At 37.2% G+C, this 15,961-nt stretch overlaps 1 protein-coding gene across 1 annotated transcript in view; it reads left to right on the top strand.

Moving 5' to 3' along the window:
* The first annotated feature begins 747 nt into the window (after positions 1-747).
* Positions 748-15,961, top strand: part of LOC143901617 (uncharacterized) — a 24,710-nt gene continuing 9,496 nt past the window's right edge. Inside the window, exons 1-3 of the mRNA XM_077414042.1 lie at positions 748-752; positions 1,600-1,907; positions 12,114-12,476. Of these exons, the coding sequence (XP_077270168.1) occupies positions 748-752; positions 1,600-1,907; positions 12,114-12,476 (676 nt within the window). The remainder of the gene's footprint in view (positions 753-1,599; positions 1,908-12,113; positions 12,477-15,961) is intronic.

Here is a 15,961-nt window from a genome sequence, read left to right as displayed (position 1 = left end):
TCCGATTAACGTGATTCTCCGATTAAACTCACTCTGCATCTCTTTCTAACTATCCCCCTAGAAAAAGACGAAGAGTGAGTTTAATCGGAGAATCTAGGGAGAATCACGTTAATCGGAGATTGTGATACCGGCCCTAAGTCCTCGATAACTACAACATATACTTTGATATGTGCTTCCGTATATAAGTTTCTTATTGATCAAGCAAGGTTTATAGCGTATAATTATCATTAATCGTTGTGTTAATAAAAAAGCAAAAAAAAACGATATATTGCCTGCGTTCGTTTATTCACATTGGGAGTTATTGGGAAAACAAAATCTATAATGTACGTTACATGTATTATACATTTTATTTTTCCAATAGCTCCCAACGGGAATAAACGAACGCAGACATTACATTTATATGTTCTCTTATTGGCTATTGACTGAGTTACAGAGGAAATTGATTAACCAATGACATGCATCCACATGGAGAATTTTAGTGAGATTCTAGTTGGGCTTCGGCAGAACGTATAGTTTTTCTATTCATCGCTGCACGCTCATTGGATATCGGCGCGGCGTGCACGATGTTATTGCGTGTGCTGGTCTGCTCTATTGCTCACATGTCATTTGGCCAGTAGTTAGAGGTTAAGTTTGTTTATACAAGTTTAATCTTTACAAAATTAAAAAAAAATATAATAAATAATGTGATAAACAGTTATACACTGCCTAATACAAGTTTGTTTATTGAATCATTTCCTCGGAAATACCATGTGGTATCAGGTATCTTATATGTGTGTATACATACAGGGTGTCAAGTAATAAGCGGATCACTGCTCGTGATGGGCAGCTAGAGCGGGTAAAACTGAATCAAAAAGTCTTACTGTTTTGTAAGTATTTCAATAATTAATAATAAAATAATTAATAAAAATACGCGAATCAAGATGCGTTCGTGAGATTCGACGAAAAGGAGCAGCCGAATGTTTACGTTGCTAGGCCGCGACGAGACATTGGGAGGAACGCTAATGTTTATAACAAAAATTATTAACTATACATGAGTGACACTCATTGTCATTATTGTTTATAAAGCACTCCCCTCTCATAATATTTCGCTATGCACTGTGACGTTGCGGCCCGCCGCTTCGTGGCCGCGCCCCGCCGCCGTCACAAGGCGCGGAAATTTGCGCCCAGGGACGCGCCAGAGAGGCGACGACGAGATCTCCAGAGGCCAAAAGTCGATATCGTTTCCGCGTTTTGACTATTCTTTTATTTTCATGTGTAATTATGATTCGCGCGGCGCCTCACCCACACCACGGCGAATCTTCGAGGGAGTACCGATAACGAAAGGGGTCCGGGAGGACCAAGGACCGAGGAGGGGTGGCGAGAGCGGAAACTACAGGGATCACGGGCGGCGAGAGCAACGCGGCAGGCGTGCGGCGAAAGGGGCAGCGATGGACAAGGCCGCCGATAGCGGGGCCCCAGGTACCGGGGAAAACCCGGCCTCAGCAATCTGCCTCCACGGAATACCGGCCCACGGGGTGACTGATGACCGCCCCGAGGGCAACCGGAGGCACACCGGCCAGAACAAAGTCCAGTCCGCTGCCCAGGGACAAATTGAAGAAGTTGTTACGCCGCCGAGGGACCGTTGCGCGCCCCCGAAGGATCCACCTTACGACGATCCTGCGTTAGAATATCGCGCGAGCTTGCAAGCTCGCTCTCGATTGGTTGGCACGCCCCTACGGAAGGGGGTGCCGCATCGATTCCGTTATCGAGCGAATCTAGCGAGACACTCTCTGGTCGTCCGTCGGCGAGTGCGAACGTTTTCTTTAAAAACTACGCGATAGCCGCCCCGAGTCGGGAAGATCGGTTGCGCTGCGACGATCCTCCGTACGAGGTGACGGCGAGGAGCCCTACGAGGAGACATCACACCGGTGAGGTTGCCCGCAGTAATTAATCGCGAAATGTAACGCCACGACGCCGCCCTCCGGTGCACGCTCTCGTCCGGGATAACGTTGTAATATCGCGACGCGTGCGGTCCCTTGAGACCGCGTATCGAATGGCGATCGACAGCGAGAGCGAAGGGCCTCGGGATGGTATCGTGGCCGCGGAATTGAGAGAAAGACGCGATTGCGAGCCTCTGGAAATCGTGATAGATTCGTGGCGAAATCCGTTACTGCGAGTCCGTTTCGTGCACTGTCCGCGCTCGCGATTGTGTCTCGTGCCTTCCGTATTCCCGGCGTATCAAATTACCAAACATTGCTCTTGTGGAATTTCGCATGCGTCGGCACATCATTCGCGTTAATCGGCACTCCGAGCGTGAGGTATCGTCCTGTCGCGACTTTTCCTGCGAGATCTTATTTTCTAATTCCGTGCTTATTTCGTGTTTACCGTCGATGTTCCATATTACTTGTAAGTTTTGTCATACTGTTCTGAGATAATCGCAGCGCCTTCTGCGCGTTACTATACGATAACGCAGTACCTCGTTTATTCTGGTGTCCGCGCTATTACTAATTCTTTTGTTTCATTTCTGACGCTCGCGCGACTGATGATATGATTTGTCTGACCGACCGAAGCCGACTCGGCTTTGATTGGTTCACGCGTAAATTTCTAACAAATAAATGTTATTTTGATTTGTTAATTGCTTGAGTTCGTGGCCTTATTTATGGCGTGTCACCCCGCTGAATATCGCGCCGCCCTTCATCACCCCCGCCCCAGCCCTTAGGTCGAGCTAGCCGATTCCTCGCACATCCGCACGTCTCGCTTTGCGTCTCGTGTTGGTTTTCTTTCGCGATTTCGCGGACGCGCGTTGACGCGTCTGGCGCCCAACGGTAAATTCGTTTCGCGAAGTGTCGGAGGTGCGAGGGAATCGTCGGAGAGGCCCGTCATCCCGCTCTCCTTACTCCTTTTGATCCGGCACACGTCCCGGAGCGGTCCGGGAGTGAAAAAGTCGTGACAGCACATAGTAACGTAAACGTTGGGCTGCTCCTTCTCGTCAAATCGTGTAGATGCACACTGATTAATTCTCTTATCTTTATTAATTAATTTCTCATTAATTATTGAGAAACTTACAGTACTACAAAGGACGTTTAATTTGATTCAGTTTAATTCGCTCTTCCTGTCCACGAGAAGTGGTTCGCTTATTACTTAACACCCTATATATATATGTTTATATAATTGTAAATTTAAATTTATTATATATAAATAAAAATTATTAAAAATGCTAAAAAAGATAGATAAAATTACTTAAGTCATAATTAATCTCATACTATTGTGTATAAGATTTAGATTATGCCTAGTACCTACATTTTCAACTATTCGTATGTATATTATAAAATATGCTTCTGCATAACATAGAAATATATATATTGCTTTTAAAAGTACAAAATAAATAAATAATTAAAATCTCGCAACTGCAGCAAAAAGATAAGTAAACAAAAATTATAATAATATAAAATAAATAAAAACTTAAAAATTAATTAGTAAAAAAAACAGATTAAAAAAACTAAAAATTAAAAACTTAAAAAATTTAATAAAAACAAAAATTGTAATAATAGAAAACAAAATACCAAAAAAACAAGAACTTAGAAACAGTAATAAAAAAATAAACAATAAAAAAATTGTATAAAAAAAAGACCCGACTGCTGCCTAAACTAGATTAAATTAAATGCAGAAAATAAAAATTAGTAAATAAAAACACTTATAAAAAAAATTAATTTAATAACTAAAATTTAAAATAAAATTTAAAAACAAAATTAAACACTTATAATATATATATATTGATAAAAATATGTCGGGATCGAGATGGGAGATCAATTGCGGTAGAACGGAGATAGATCGATACAACGATTATTTCGCTGCTGACAGATATATTTGTAATCTAACTGCACGGTACAAAAGTCACGGGGATCACCGTAGCGGATTCACGGTGCGAGAGCTTGAAACGGAAGTTGCAATAAGCGCAAGTGTCGCTCTTTTCGTCGATACATATTCACCGCGAGATATCGATCAAAGTTCCGATAATTATCATGCGCGACACGACGCCGGATGACGCCACTCGGACTGAGTGTGCGTATGGTCACAGGAACTCAACTTCCCAACATATATATATATATATATATATATATATATATATATATATATATACTAGCTGGTTACCCGGGCTTCGCCCCGAAGGACATATGTAGTAAAACACGCAAATAATCTCTCTCTCCCTCTCTCTCTCTCTCTCTCTCTCCCCCACCCCTCTTTTTCTCTCTCTCTCTTCCTCTCTCCCTCTCCCTCCCTCTCTCTCTCTCCCTCTCCTCCTCTTTCTTTCCTCCCTGTTTTTATATACAATTTATTGAGATTTGGTCATTTGGAACCGGTTTCCAAAAAGATTGTTAACAAAAAATAGTACACTTTATAGCACTTCCCGGAAAATTTTGTCTCTATTTCATGTATAATTCTTTAAGATTCAATCATCAATTATTTCCCAAAAAATTGAAAAAATTAAAAAAACTGGTTTCCAAAAAAATCGGTAACAAAAACTGTATACATCATAGCGTTTCCCGTAAAATTCTACCCCTACTTCATATATAATTCTTTGCGATTCGGTCAATTAATTCCCAAAAAATTGGAAAAATTTTTGATACCTATTTCCAAAAAAATTGGTAACAAAAAATTATACACATCATGGCAATCCCCGAAAAATTCTACCCTCACTTCATATACAATTCTTCGAGATTCGGTCAATTATTTCCTGAAACATTGAAAGAATTAGAAAAAGCGGTTTTCAAAAAATCTGTATCAAAAAATTATATACATATTTAAAATTTGAAAGATTTGAAGGAGAAAAACAATTAAATTTTCTTTATAATGTGGACAATTCTTTAAAATTTAGTCAATTATTTCCCGAAAAATTGGAAAAATTTCGGATACCAGTTCTCAAAAAAATTGGTAACACAAAACTATACAGTTTATAGCACTTCCCGAAAAATTCTACCCCTACTTCATATATAATTTTTTGCGATTCAGTCAATTAATTCCCGAAAAATTTGAAAAATTTCTGATACCGGCTTCCAAAAAATTGGTAACGAAAAATTATACATTTTATAACATTCCCCGGAAAATTCTACCCCTGTTTGATCTACAATTCTTTGAAATTTGGTGAATTATTTCTCGAAAAATTAAAAAAATTAGAAAAACCGGTTTCCAGAAAATCGGTAACAAAAAACTATACACATAGTGGCACTTCCCGGAAAATTCTACCCCTATTTCATATACTTTTGGTAAAAATTCGATTCAGGGGTTTGGGCTGGGCGTTGATGAGTGAGTGAGTGAGTGAGTGAGTGAGTCAGTCAGGACATCTTCCTTTATATATATAGATATATAATATAATATATATACATATAATTTTTCCAACAAACTGCGCGCCGATTATAGACATATTATATATATAGACATATATGTATACAGAAACTAATATAAGGCTGTCAAAGACCTAAGCTTGGATCGCATGGCTTTTGATTCTAATTGTTTGTATATCGTTACGATCCTATTTCTCTTATTATTATTTATTCACGTCGCCTGAGAAAGACGTTTCAAACTATTATTAACCGGTTATTGCGATCAAGAGACACGGTAGTGTCTCGCGCCAAGTACACGCGGAGCGAGACCGACCGTGACTCTTTTACGCGACGCGACGTGTTGCGAGTACCCGAGATGTTGAGATCTCGATAACGAGTGAACGGATCAAGTTCTAAGTAGGCTTGATCGATAGCTTGGGGTCCAATTAGGGGGGGGTTTCTCTCATAATATTCCGCTACGTGCCTTACGAGCGGAGATATTGCGACGCAAAGTCCAAATGTGAAAATTTATTTTTAAGATACTCCTCCTAACGCTGCGATCTATCAGAGAAACGTCACTTTCACTTTTTCGACGCTGGCGGCGCAGGTATCGCCAGTTTCGATATCGCGCGCGTATTTCAAAATTAGGTCGATAAACTTATCGGTCAGGAGGAAGATTTCTATTTAAGTAAAAATTAGGTATATATATAAAATAAATATTGAGTCAACGGAAAAGTAGGTTCTCTATGCTTGGCAGAAAGTGCCGCTAGGGAATTTTTAAGTCGATTCTTATGAATCAAGCTTGAATTTGATGTCTATGTATCCCAGGTTGCCGATGACAAGGTCCAGATAGTGCGCTTTATAGTTTTCGGTGTCCAGGTGTAATAATACGTTGAATTCGATGTCTACGTGTCCCAGGTTGCCGATGACGAGGTCCACATAGTGCGCTCCGTAGTTTTTGGTGTCTACGTGTATTAATATCTTGAATTCGATGTCCACGTGTCCCAGGTTGCCGATGACGGGATCCAGATAATGCGCTTCATAGATTTCGGTGTCCAGGTGTAATAATACGTTGAATTCGATGTCTACGTGTCCCAGGTTGCCGATGACGAGGTCCACATAGTGCGCTCCGTAGTTTTTGATGTCCACGTGTATTAATATCTTGAATTCGATGTCCACGTGTTCCAGGTTGCCGATGACGGGATCCAGATAATGCGCTTCATAGTTTTCGGTGTCCAGGTGTAATCGTACGTTGAATTCGATGTCTAGGTGTCCCAGGTTGCCGATGACGAGGTCCACATAGTGCGCTCCGTAGTTTTCGGTGTCTACGTGTATTAATACCTTGAATTCGATGTCCACGTGTCCCAGGTTGCCGATGACGAGGTCCACACAGTGCGCTTCATAGTTTTCGGTGTCCAGGTGTAATAATACGTTGAATTCGATGTCTACGTGTCCCAGGTTGCCGATGACGAGGTCCACACAGTGCGCTCCGTAGTTTTTGGTGTCTACGTGTATTAATATCTTGAATTCGATGTCCACGTGTCTCAGGTTGCCGATGACGGGATCCAGATAATGCGCTTCATAGATTTCGGTGTCCAGGTGTAATAATACGTTGAATTCGATGTCTACGTGTCCCAGGTTGCCGATGACGAGGTCCACATAGTGCGCTCCGTAGTTTTTGGTGTCCACGTGTATTAATATCTTGAATTCGATGTCCACGTGTTCCAGGTTGCCGATGACGGGATCCAGATAATGCGCTTCATAGTTTTCGGTGTCCAGGTGTAATAATACGTTGAATTCGATGTCTACGTGTCCCAGGTTGCCGATGACGAGGTCCACACAGTGCGCTCCGTAGTTTTTGGTGTCTACGTGTATTAATATCTTGAATTCGATGTCCACGTGTCTCAGGTTGCCGATGACGGGATCCAGATAATGCGCTTCATAGATTTCGGTGTCCAGGTGTAATAATACGTTGAATTTGATGTCTACGTGTCCCAGGTTGCCGATGACGAGGTCCACATAGTGCGCTCCGTAGTTTTTGGTGTCCACGTGTATTAATATCTTGAATTCGATGTCCACGTGTTCCAGGTTGCCGATGACGGGATCCAGATAATGCGCTTCATAGTTTTCGGTGTCCAGGTGTAATAATACGTTGAATTCAATGTCTACGTGTCCCAGGTTGCCGATGACGAGGTCCACACAGTGCGCTCCGTAGTTTTCGGTGTCTACGTGTCCCAGGTTGCCGATGACGAGGTCCAGGTATCGCGCTCCGTAGTTTTCGGTGTCTAGGTGTAATAATACCTTGAATTTGATGTTCACGTGTCCCAGGTTGCCGATGACAAGATCCACATAGTGCGCTCCGTAGTTTTCGGTGTCTACGTGTATTAATATTTTGAATTCGATGTCCACGTATTCCAGGTTGCCGATGACGGGATCCAGATAGTGCGCTTCATAGTTTCCGGTGTCCAGGTGTAATCGTACGTTGAATTTGATGTCTACGTGTCCCAGGTTGCCGATGACAAGGTCCACATATTGCGCTCCGTAGTTTTCGGTGTCTACGTGTATTAATACCTTGAAATTGATGTCTAGGTGTTTTAGGTTGCTGATGACGAGGTCCACATAATGCGCTTCATAGTTTTTGGTGTCTAGGTGTATTAATAACTTTAAATCTGAATGGGTGCGTTCAGCCGATACTCCGCTAGCCTAGCAATCGTGAGCAGTTGCTCGTTTTTGCTCGTTTCTTCTCTTTTTAATCCAATAAGTCAAAAAAGAGGAAACGAGCGAAAACGAGCGACTGCTCACGATTGCTAGGCTAGCAAAGTATCGGCTTAACGCACCCAATGTAGGACACGTAGATATCGAATTCGAGGTATTAATACATGTAGACACCGAAAACTACGAAGCGCACTATGTGGACCTCGTCATTGGCAACTTGAAACACGTGGCCATCAAATTCAAGGTATTAATACACCTGGACACCGAAAACTATAGAGCGCGCTATGTGGACCTCGTCATCGGCAACCTGGGACACCTAAACATTGAATTCAAGCTTGATTCATAAAAATCGACTTAAAATTTCCCTAGCGGCAGAATTAAAATTATGTCATGACATAATAAAAATCGCTAAATTAAAATTATGTCTAGACATAATAAAAATTGGACAAAAATTATGTTTAGACATAATAAAAATTGGATGAATTAAAATTATGTCTGACGTAAAAATAATTATCAAAAATATCGATACCTGAAGATATCGGTACATATACAGTGGCGAACAACATTCAGTAAGACACGCAAATAAAAATAAATAAAGAATTTTACAGTTAACGACTTATTAACATTAATCATGCTTTATTGCGATTATGTTTTATGTTGAAATTGAAAAATATATACAAGGTGTACAACTAAAAAGGTTACAGATTATTATTTTTAAAAAACTGAGCAAAATATTAAATTGTTGTTTTCTTTAGAAATAATAGTTTGTAACACTTTTAGCTTCATACCTTGTATTATATACGGTTTATGAAATTATAAGATATATTGTTTATAAGATTAAGTTGCGTAACACTACAAAAAGGCGTGATATCCGTACAAAATTACCTTTTTAAAAAAAAGGTAAAATGAGCGCCAAGTACACGCATAATAGTGTATATGTATTATGTTGTTACCCTGTTATGTTGTTACCTCGAAAAAAACAAAGTGGTAGTATTATACCTCCAAATAGCTTTATCCTGTACATACTGTTTATACAATGCTTAATATACTACAAAAAGGCGTGATATCCGCACAAAATTACCTTTTTTAAAAAAAGGTAAAAAAAGGCGCCAAGTACACGTATAGTAGTGTATATGTTGTTACCTAAAAAAAAAAAGAAAGTGGTAGTATTATACCTCGAAAAAACATAAGTAACAAGTGTTAGATCTTTATATCTCGAAAAATCTCGAAAAAATCTAAGCAGTAGTATCTTTATTTCCGAAAAATTATAACCCAAGTGATACACGTCACAAAATTATGTTACCTTATCAAAAAGAAGAGTCGCGCTTCAAGTGATCTATTACAATTACAAAAAAGAAATGATATCTCTTTAAGTTAGAGCGCCAATTACAGAGAGAACATGTATATTGCCTCAAAAAATAATTGTTGCACTACATTGAAAAATCTTTACATTGTGTCAATTAGAAAAGAATGTATAATAACAATTTTATAAGATTAAAAAATTTTATTTAAATTTAACAAGGGAATACAAGATATTTAAATACAAAGTTATTTACATGTGTATTTTTTAATGGCCACAAAGAATTACAGAAGTAACAGTACAAAATAAAAATATTTTATTAAAATACATAAATTTTTCTTGTAAAAAAACTTGGCGCTGCTAGACCTTGAAATTTTAAATAAATAAATAAACTTATTCTATACTTAATTATAAGCCGCATTATCCGCCGTCCGCGTAGTCACGCACACCCATATCACTCACTCCCACATCCACGCTGATAATCATTTAATATTACTCCCATTGTATTCTTCTCTGAATTATTTTTATTTATTGTTGTTTTTATTTATTTAAAAGGTCTAGCAGCGCCAAGTTTTTTTACAAGAAAAATTTATGTATTTTAATAAAATATTTTTATTTTGTACTGTTACTTCTGTAATTCTTTGTGGCCATTAAAAAATACACATGTAAATAACTTTGTATTTAAATATCTTGTATTCCCTTGTTAAATTTAAATAAAATTTTTTAATCTTATAAAATTGTTATTATACATTCTTTTCTAATTGACACAATGTAAAGATTTTTCAATGTAGTGCAACAATTATTTTTTGAGGCAATATACATGTTCTCTCTGTAATTGGCGCTCTAACTTAAAGAGATATCATTTCTTTTTTGTAATTGTAATAGATCACTTGAAGCGCGACTCTTCTTTTTGATAAGGTAACATAATTTTGTGACGTGTATCACTTGGGTTATAATTTTTCGGAAATAAAGATACTACTGCTTAGATTTTTTCGAGATTTTTCGAGATATAAAGATCTAACACTTGTTACTTATGTTTTTTCGAGGTATAATACTACCACTTTCTTTTTTTTTTTAGGTAACAACATATACACTACTATACGTGTACTTGGCGCCTTTTTTTACCTTTTTTTAAAAAAGGTAATTTTGTGCGGATAAATATTACCACATGCCTCGGTAGTCGAATTGGTACGACGCCCTACACGGAATGAGGGAAGTTCCAGGTTCGAACCCTGGCTGAGGTAATATTTTTCGCAATAAATTTCTTTACAGTTTTTAGATAATTAAATCGAGTCGATTTAATTCCGGGGAGGGAAGGGTTTTTAATTCTAACAATTACTGTGTTTTAAGTCCGACAAATAATCGGCGCGCAGTTTGTTGGAAAAATTATATGTATATAGACATATATGTATACAGAAACTAATATAAGGCTGTCAAAGACCTAAGCTTGGATTGCATGGCTTTTGATTCTAATTGTTTGTATATCGTTACGATCCTATTTCTCTTATTATTATTTAAAATAATAATTTAAAAAATTTTAAAAACAAAAACTTATACAAAAATAAATTTAACCAAAAACAGGTTTAGAAATTTTAAATAATAAAAACAGTCTTAAAAATTAATTGGTACATAAGACAGGTTTATTTGGTAATAAAAATGTAATACACATATAATAAGTATAAAATACAAAATTAAAAACTTCTAAAAATTTAAAATAATATTAATTATAAAATATTAATACAATTGACACACTATTAAAAAATATTATCTAATAACAAATATGATTGAAAATATATACAAATACTTGATTACTTACTACAATTTACTCTTATTTTAATTATATTAGGCATTACAGAGAGATATAATTATTAATTGCACATTTTAAAAGAGCAGTCGGGAGACGCCACGCCAAATTTTATACTTAATATTTCAACATATATTTTTGCTTCTCTTTTTCTGTATACGCAGTTAAACAACTTAAATTCAGAATTTTCTTTGACATCTAAAACGTGATTGAGAAACACTTTGCCTGGCGTCTCCCGACTGCTCTTTTAAAATAAGCAATTAATAATTATATCTGTAAGGCCTAATATAATAATAAGAAGAATAAAAAATTGTAGTAAGTAATCAAGTATTTGTATATATTTTCAATCATATTTGTTATTAGATAATATTTCTTAATAATGTGTCAATTGTATTAATACTTTATAATTAATATTATTTTAAATTTTTTTAGAAGTTTTTAATTTTGTATTTTATACTTATTATTATATGTGTATTATATATATACATTTTTATTACCAAATAAACCTGTCTTATGTACCAATTAATTTTTAAGACTGTTTTTATTATTTAAACTTTTTAAACCTGTTTTTGGTTAAATTTATTGTTGTATAAGTTTTTGTTTTTAAAATTTTTTAAATTATTATTTTAAACTTTTTAAACCTATTTTTAGTTAAATTTATTTTTGTATAAATTTTTGTTTTTAAATTTTTTTTATTATTTTAAACTTTAAACCTGTTTTTTGTTAAATTTATTTTTGTATAGGTTTGTTTTTAAATTCTTATATATAAGTGTTTTTAATTTTGTTTTTAATTTTTATTTTTAATTTTAGTTATTAAATTTATTTTTTTAATAAGTGTTTTTATTTATTAAATTTTATTTTCTGCATTTTTTTAATTTAACCTAGTTTAAACAGCACAGTCGGGTCTTTTTTTTTAAACAATTTTTTATAAATATATAACGTAGAAAAATTGTTTGTATTACCAATAACAGAATATATTTTTGTGTGTTTACAGAATCTTGGCAACTGATTATCAAAAGCATCAACATACCAGCTATTGTAAAAGTTAACGATACCGATTACATTATCCTTGATTGCGATTACGACCTTGAGAACACATCGAGCAAGGGTCTCGTCGTCAAATGGTTTTTTAACACCAACCAAGTGGTCTATCAATGGATTTACGGCAGACATCCTCTAGCGGACGAACCTGCTGCAAAATACATCGATCTAACTTATAAAGCCAGCAATGATCCATACACCGAGTACCGAGCCATAAAGTTGAATAAGCCGGGTATCGATCTTACCGGCGAATATACATGCGTTATATCTACCTTTGCAGATGAACGAACGGCAAATGCGTCTATGATAGTATATTGTAAGTGTCAATTTATTTTCACATACACATATAGCATATCGTTTATGATAATTTAATATTTGAATTAAATAAATTATTACGACTGTAACAATCCATCACAGTAATTATTTTATTAGGTACATCTAATTCTTACAAAGAATTAATTAAAATTTTAAATAATTGTAGATTGTCATAAAACATATTAGACATATAAAATTGAGTAGGGGAACCCGGGGCATAACGGGAACGCTAAGATTTAATCAAGTTTACAACATATTAACAATAAATAAATGAACTTTGTTTTGTATTAAAATATTTTTTGAAATGTCTCTTATAAGAAAAATGTAAGTTTTACTACAAAAAAATAGTTTAAAAGGACGAAATTATTATTTTTTGAAAACGTGAATTAACCTTACTATGGATTTTATGCGGGGTATAACGGGATAACTTATAAAAAACTTCTTTAATTCTCAAATATTAATGCCTAAAACTTGTGAAAAGTAATTTGTCATGACACACAATATACGTAAAAATGTATCTGTTTGGCGCTCGCCTGTATATATTATAGATGTCCGCGTCCGTAGTATTTGTTGTACATATTAGTTGATAAGTTGTGCGTATAATTATCGTATAAATCGTAATTCGTGACTCGCGCGAGACGTTGGCGGATCGCGATAGATAGCAATAACACTCGCGCGACTCACCCGACTCGTGCTGCCCGCCCGCGGGTGGCCCGCAATGATCCGGAACTATGAGTACTCGCTCCGGCTGCAATTCGCAGGTGCGTGAGCCGAGGACCACCGGAGCAGACACTGTTCGGAGTTGATCGAGGGAACACACGCAAATCTTTGGAGCTCGACGAATTGACTCATTGCTTTCGGGCCTTGCTTGTTTGCTTGCTGCACTTGAGTGCCTATATCGCCTGCTTGCCCGTTTTGCACGGTTTTGTCTGCTTGCTTGCTTGCACATTGCGCCTGCTGCACATTCTAGCCTGCTCCACGCCTTCCGCTCTCCACCATCACAGGGAGGACGGACGCATGAGGCTACCACAAGATCATCGGGCAACGACACGGTGAGTCGCTTTCGCTTGCTATCACGCTTTTCCTTTCGTTTTCGTGAGGGAACGGTCCCTCTGGTCCTTCGATTATTCGGTAGACTGATCGCGAATTTGGGGCGACTGACACCCCCCCGAGCAGTATCATTCCATTTTTAATTAATAATAATTATTTATTGATAATTATTACATGTACTTTTCTTAATATACCCACATTTTTCTTATTAAAAATATAAATATTATTAAAATATCCTAAATAAAAATCAAAATGTGGTTTAATAATTTGGTGTAATATATTGCACAACATAATACTGATAGGATATTATATGAAGAAATAATGCCCCATGGACTAGTGCCCTGTTATGCCTCAAAGTGTATAAGTTTACTTTAGGTAATATTGTTGGCAATAGAGTTCGCTAGTACTACCTTACCGACGTTTATCTCACACTATCTCTGACGCTGCTAAGCAAGCCATCACGAGCGAAGAGGAGACGGAGTCAGAGTCGCTTAAGATATATAACGAGAACGAAACGTTGTGTATTTCAAAGAAATAAATTTTTTAAGTTCAGTTACCTTAATCAGAGTGTTCATTAATTAACCAACAGGTTATTGGTTTTTGGTAATTTAAATTATTTTAAAAATGAGTTAAATGCTTATGTTACGTCAGAACCCCGAAATTTAGGTGCATTGGTTCGACGGATAGCGAAGGATAGGCTATCCGAGGGAGAGAGTAAAGGAAGACGTAACGAGATCTCTATGGTATCTCGGGTTCACGCTGGAAGGGCGCGTGCCTCGAGTCGAATGCACTTTCCGGGAAAACTCTAGTCGTGGGTCAACGTCCAGAAGGGACGCTATTACGCCTACTGAGAGTTTTCGTGCACTCGCGGTCCTGTTTTCGGTCAAGGATAATATCCCTATTACCGGGGATCGGACCTTGTGCGATTTAGAGAGGTAGTGAGGGGTGAGGTCTTATTTATAAATAAATAAACATTGCGTTTATTTTATTCAAATAATTGGAACATTTATTGTAAAAGGAATAGACAAATATTATTACAAATTAAGGAATCATTATTGTATATAATAATACGTGGAAGTGTGGTGTGTGTGTGTGTGTGGATTGACATTCGTCCTGGTACAAATTCGGAAGATGGGGGAGAATTTTTATAAAGATCGATATTCTGCTCGTCAACGATACATTTGGTGAGTAGATTGCAAAGAGTAAGTGTTGACTATGTATGGGTGAATATATAAAACGAGAGTTCAAACATTAATTTAATAACATAGTTATCGGAATAAAATATTTAAATTTATACTAAAGAAATAGTTAGTTATAAATTCATAATTACGTAAAGGGTTATGATTATAATACAATGGTTGATTAGCGATTAGTTATAAATTTATATATTCATATACTATTTCTATAGTAGGGGATGGGGAACGCGGGGAGGATTTCTCGAGTACTTCGATACTCGAGTCAGAAAAGGAGGGAGAGGGTGATCTGTCCCGGAACTCCGCAAGTTCCTCGGAAGGAACTGGAGAGTAGGAAGGTTCAAAAAAGGGGGGGGAAGATTCTGGGGTATCGGGGAACACCCGATACGCAAGGGAACAACGGGCAAATGAGGGAGATCGGGAAGAGGGAGAATCGGGGATAGCGAGTTCGAATTGCGGAGACTGTTCGCGTGTTAAAAAGGAGGCTAGGAGCTGTTTCTCCACTATGCGGGCGCGCTTGTTCCGAAATAGCCGATTGCGGATAGTTATCCCCAAGGACTTGCGGCGGTGAATTTTCGACTTCACTAAAATTATTTTATGATTTTGAATTTAAAAAAAAAAAGAAGGAGTTTTATAAAGACGGTTTTATATAAATATATAAATATATATACGTGTTCTCATGTATGGTATTCACACGTATATATAAGTATACTGTAGGGATGTATATAGATAACCGAGCGGGTATCTCGGGCTTACTGTTGACGGCTGTGATTGGAGAATCTCTGAGGTGACTGCGCCGGATTCTCCCGGAGGTAGGTTCGGCTCGGTTCTGTGATGTGTCTTGACGCGCACAGAATCGACTCGCGACGCGACAGAAATTTAGTTTCACTTGAGGAATACAACTGGATGATAGTTGACAAGTACGGCTGGTAAATATAATTTTAAGACGTCTCGGACTGGATCAGAACTGAGTTCAAGTGCGCAAAGTCGCGATTTTTATACAAAATTAAGGAGGCGGGATTATGTTTTAATCCGATTTGATTGGGTAGAGTTCTCTTCTGATCGTGACGTATGTTTCAATTTTTCGCCTATCCCGTGGTGACTTTCCCCAAAAATCGTCGTTGCCTATGAGCAATTTTTAATTAGCGGCTATTCATTGGCGAGTACGTTATCATCTTGCCCTTTGACAGTCCCTTCCAGAGTCTTAATTTTATCAATCGTCGCGAGGCGTGGGTCTTAGGTC

Source organism: Temnothorax americanus, unplaced genomic scaffold (assembly GCF_048541705.1).
Source record: "Temnothorax americanus isolate GAGA-0224 unplaced genomic scaffold, ASM4854170v1 Scaffold35, whole genome shotgun sequence".
Taxonomy (NCBI): domain Eukaryota; kingdom Metazoa; phylum Arthropoda; class Insecta; order Hymenoptera; family Formicidae; genus Temnothorax; species Temnothorax americanus.
The sequence above is the reverse complement of the archived record's forward strand: the minus strand, read 5'-3'. Positions and strand labels throughout refer to the sequence as shown.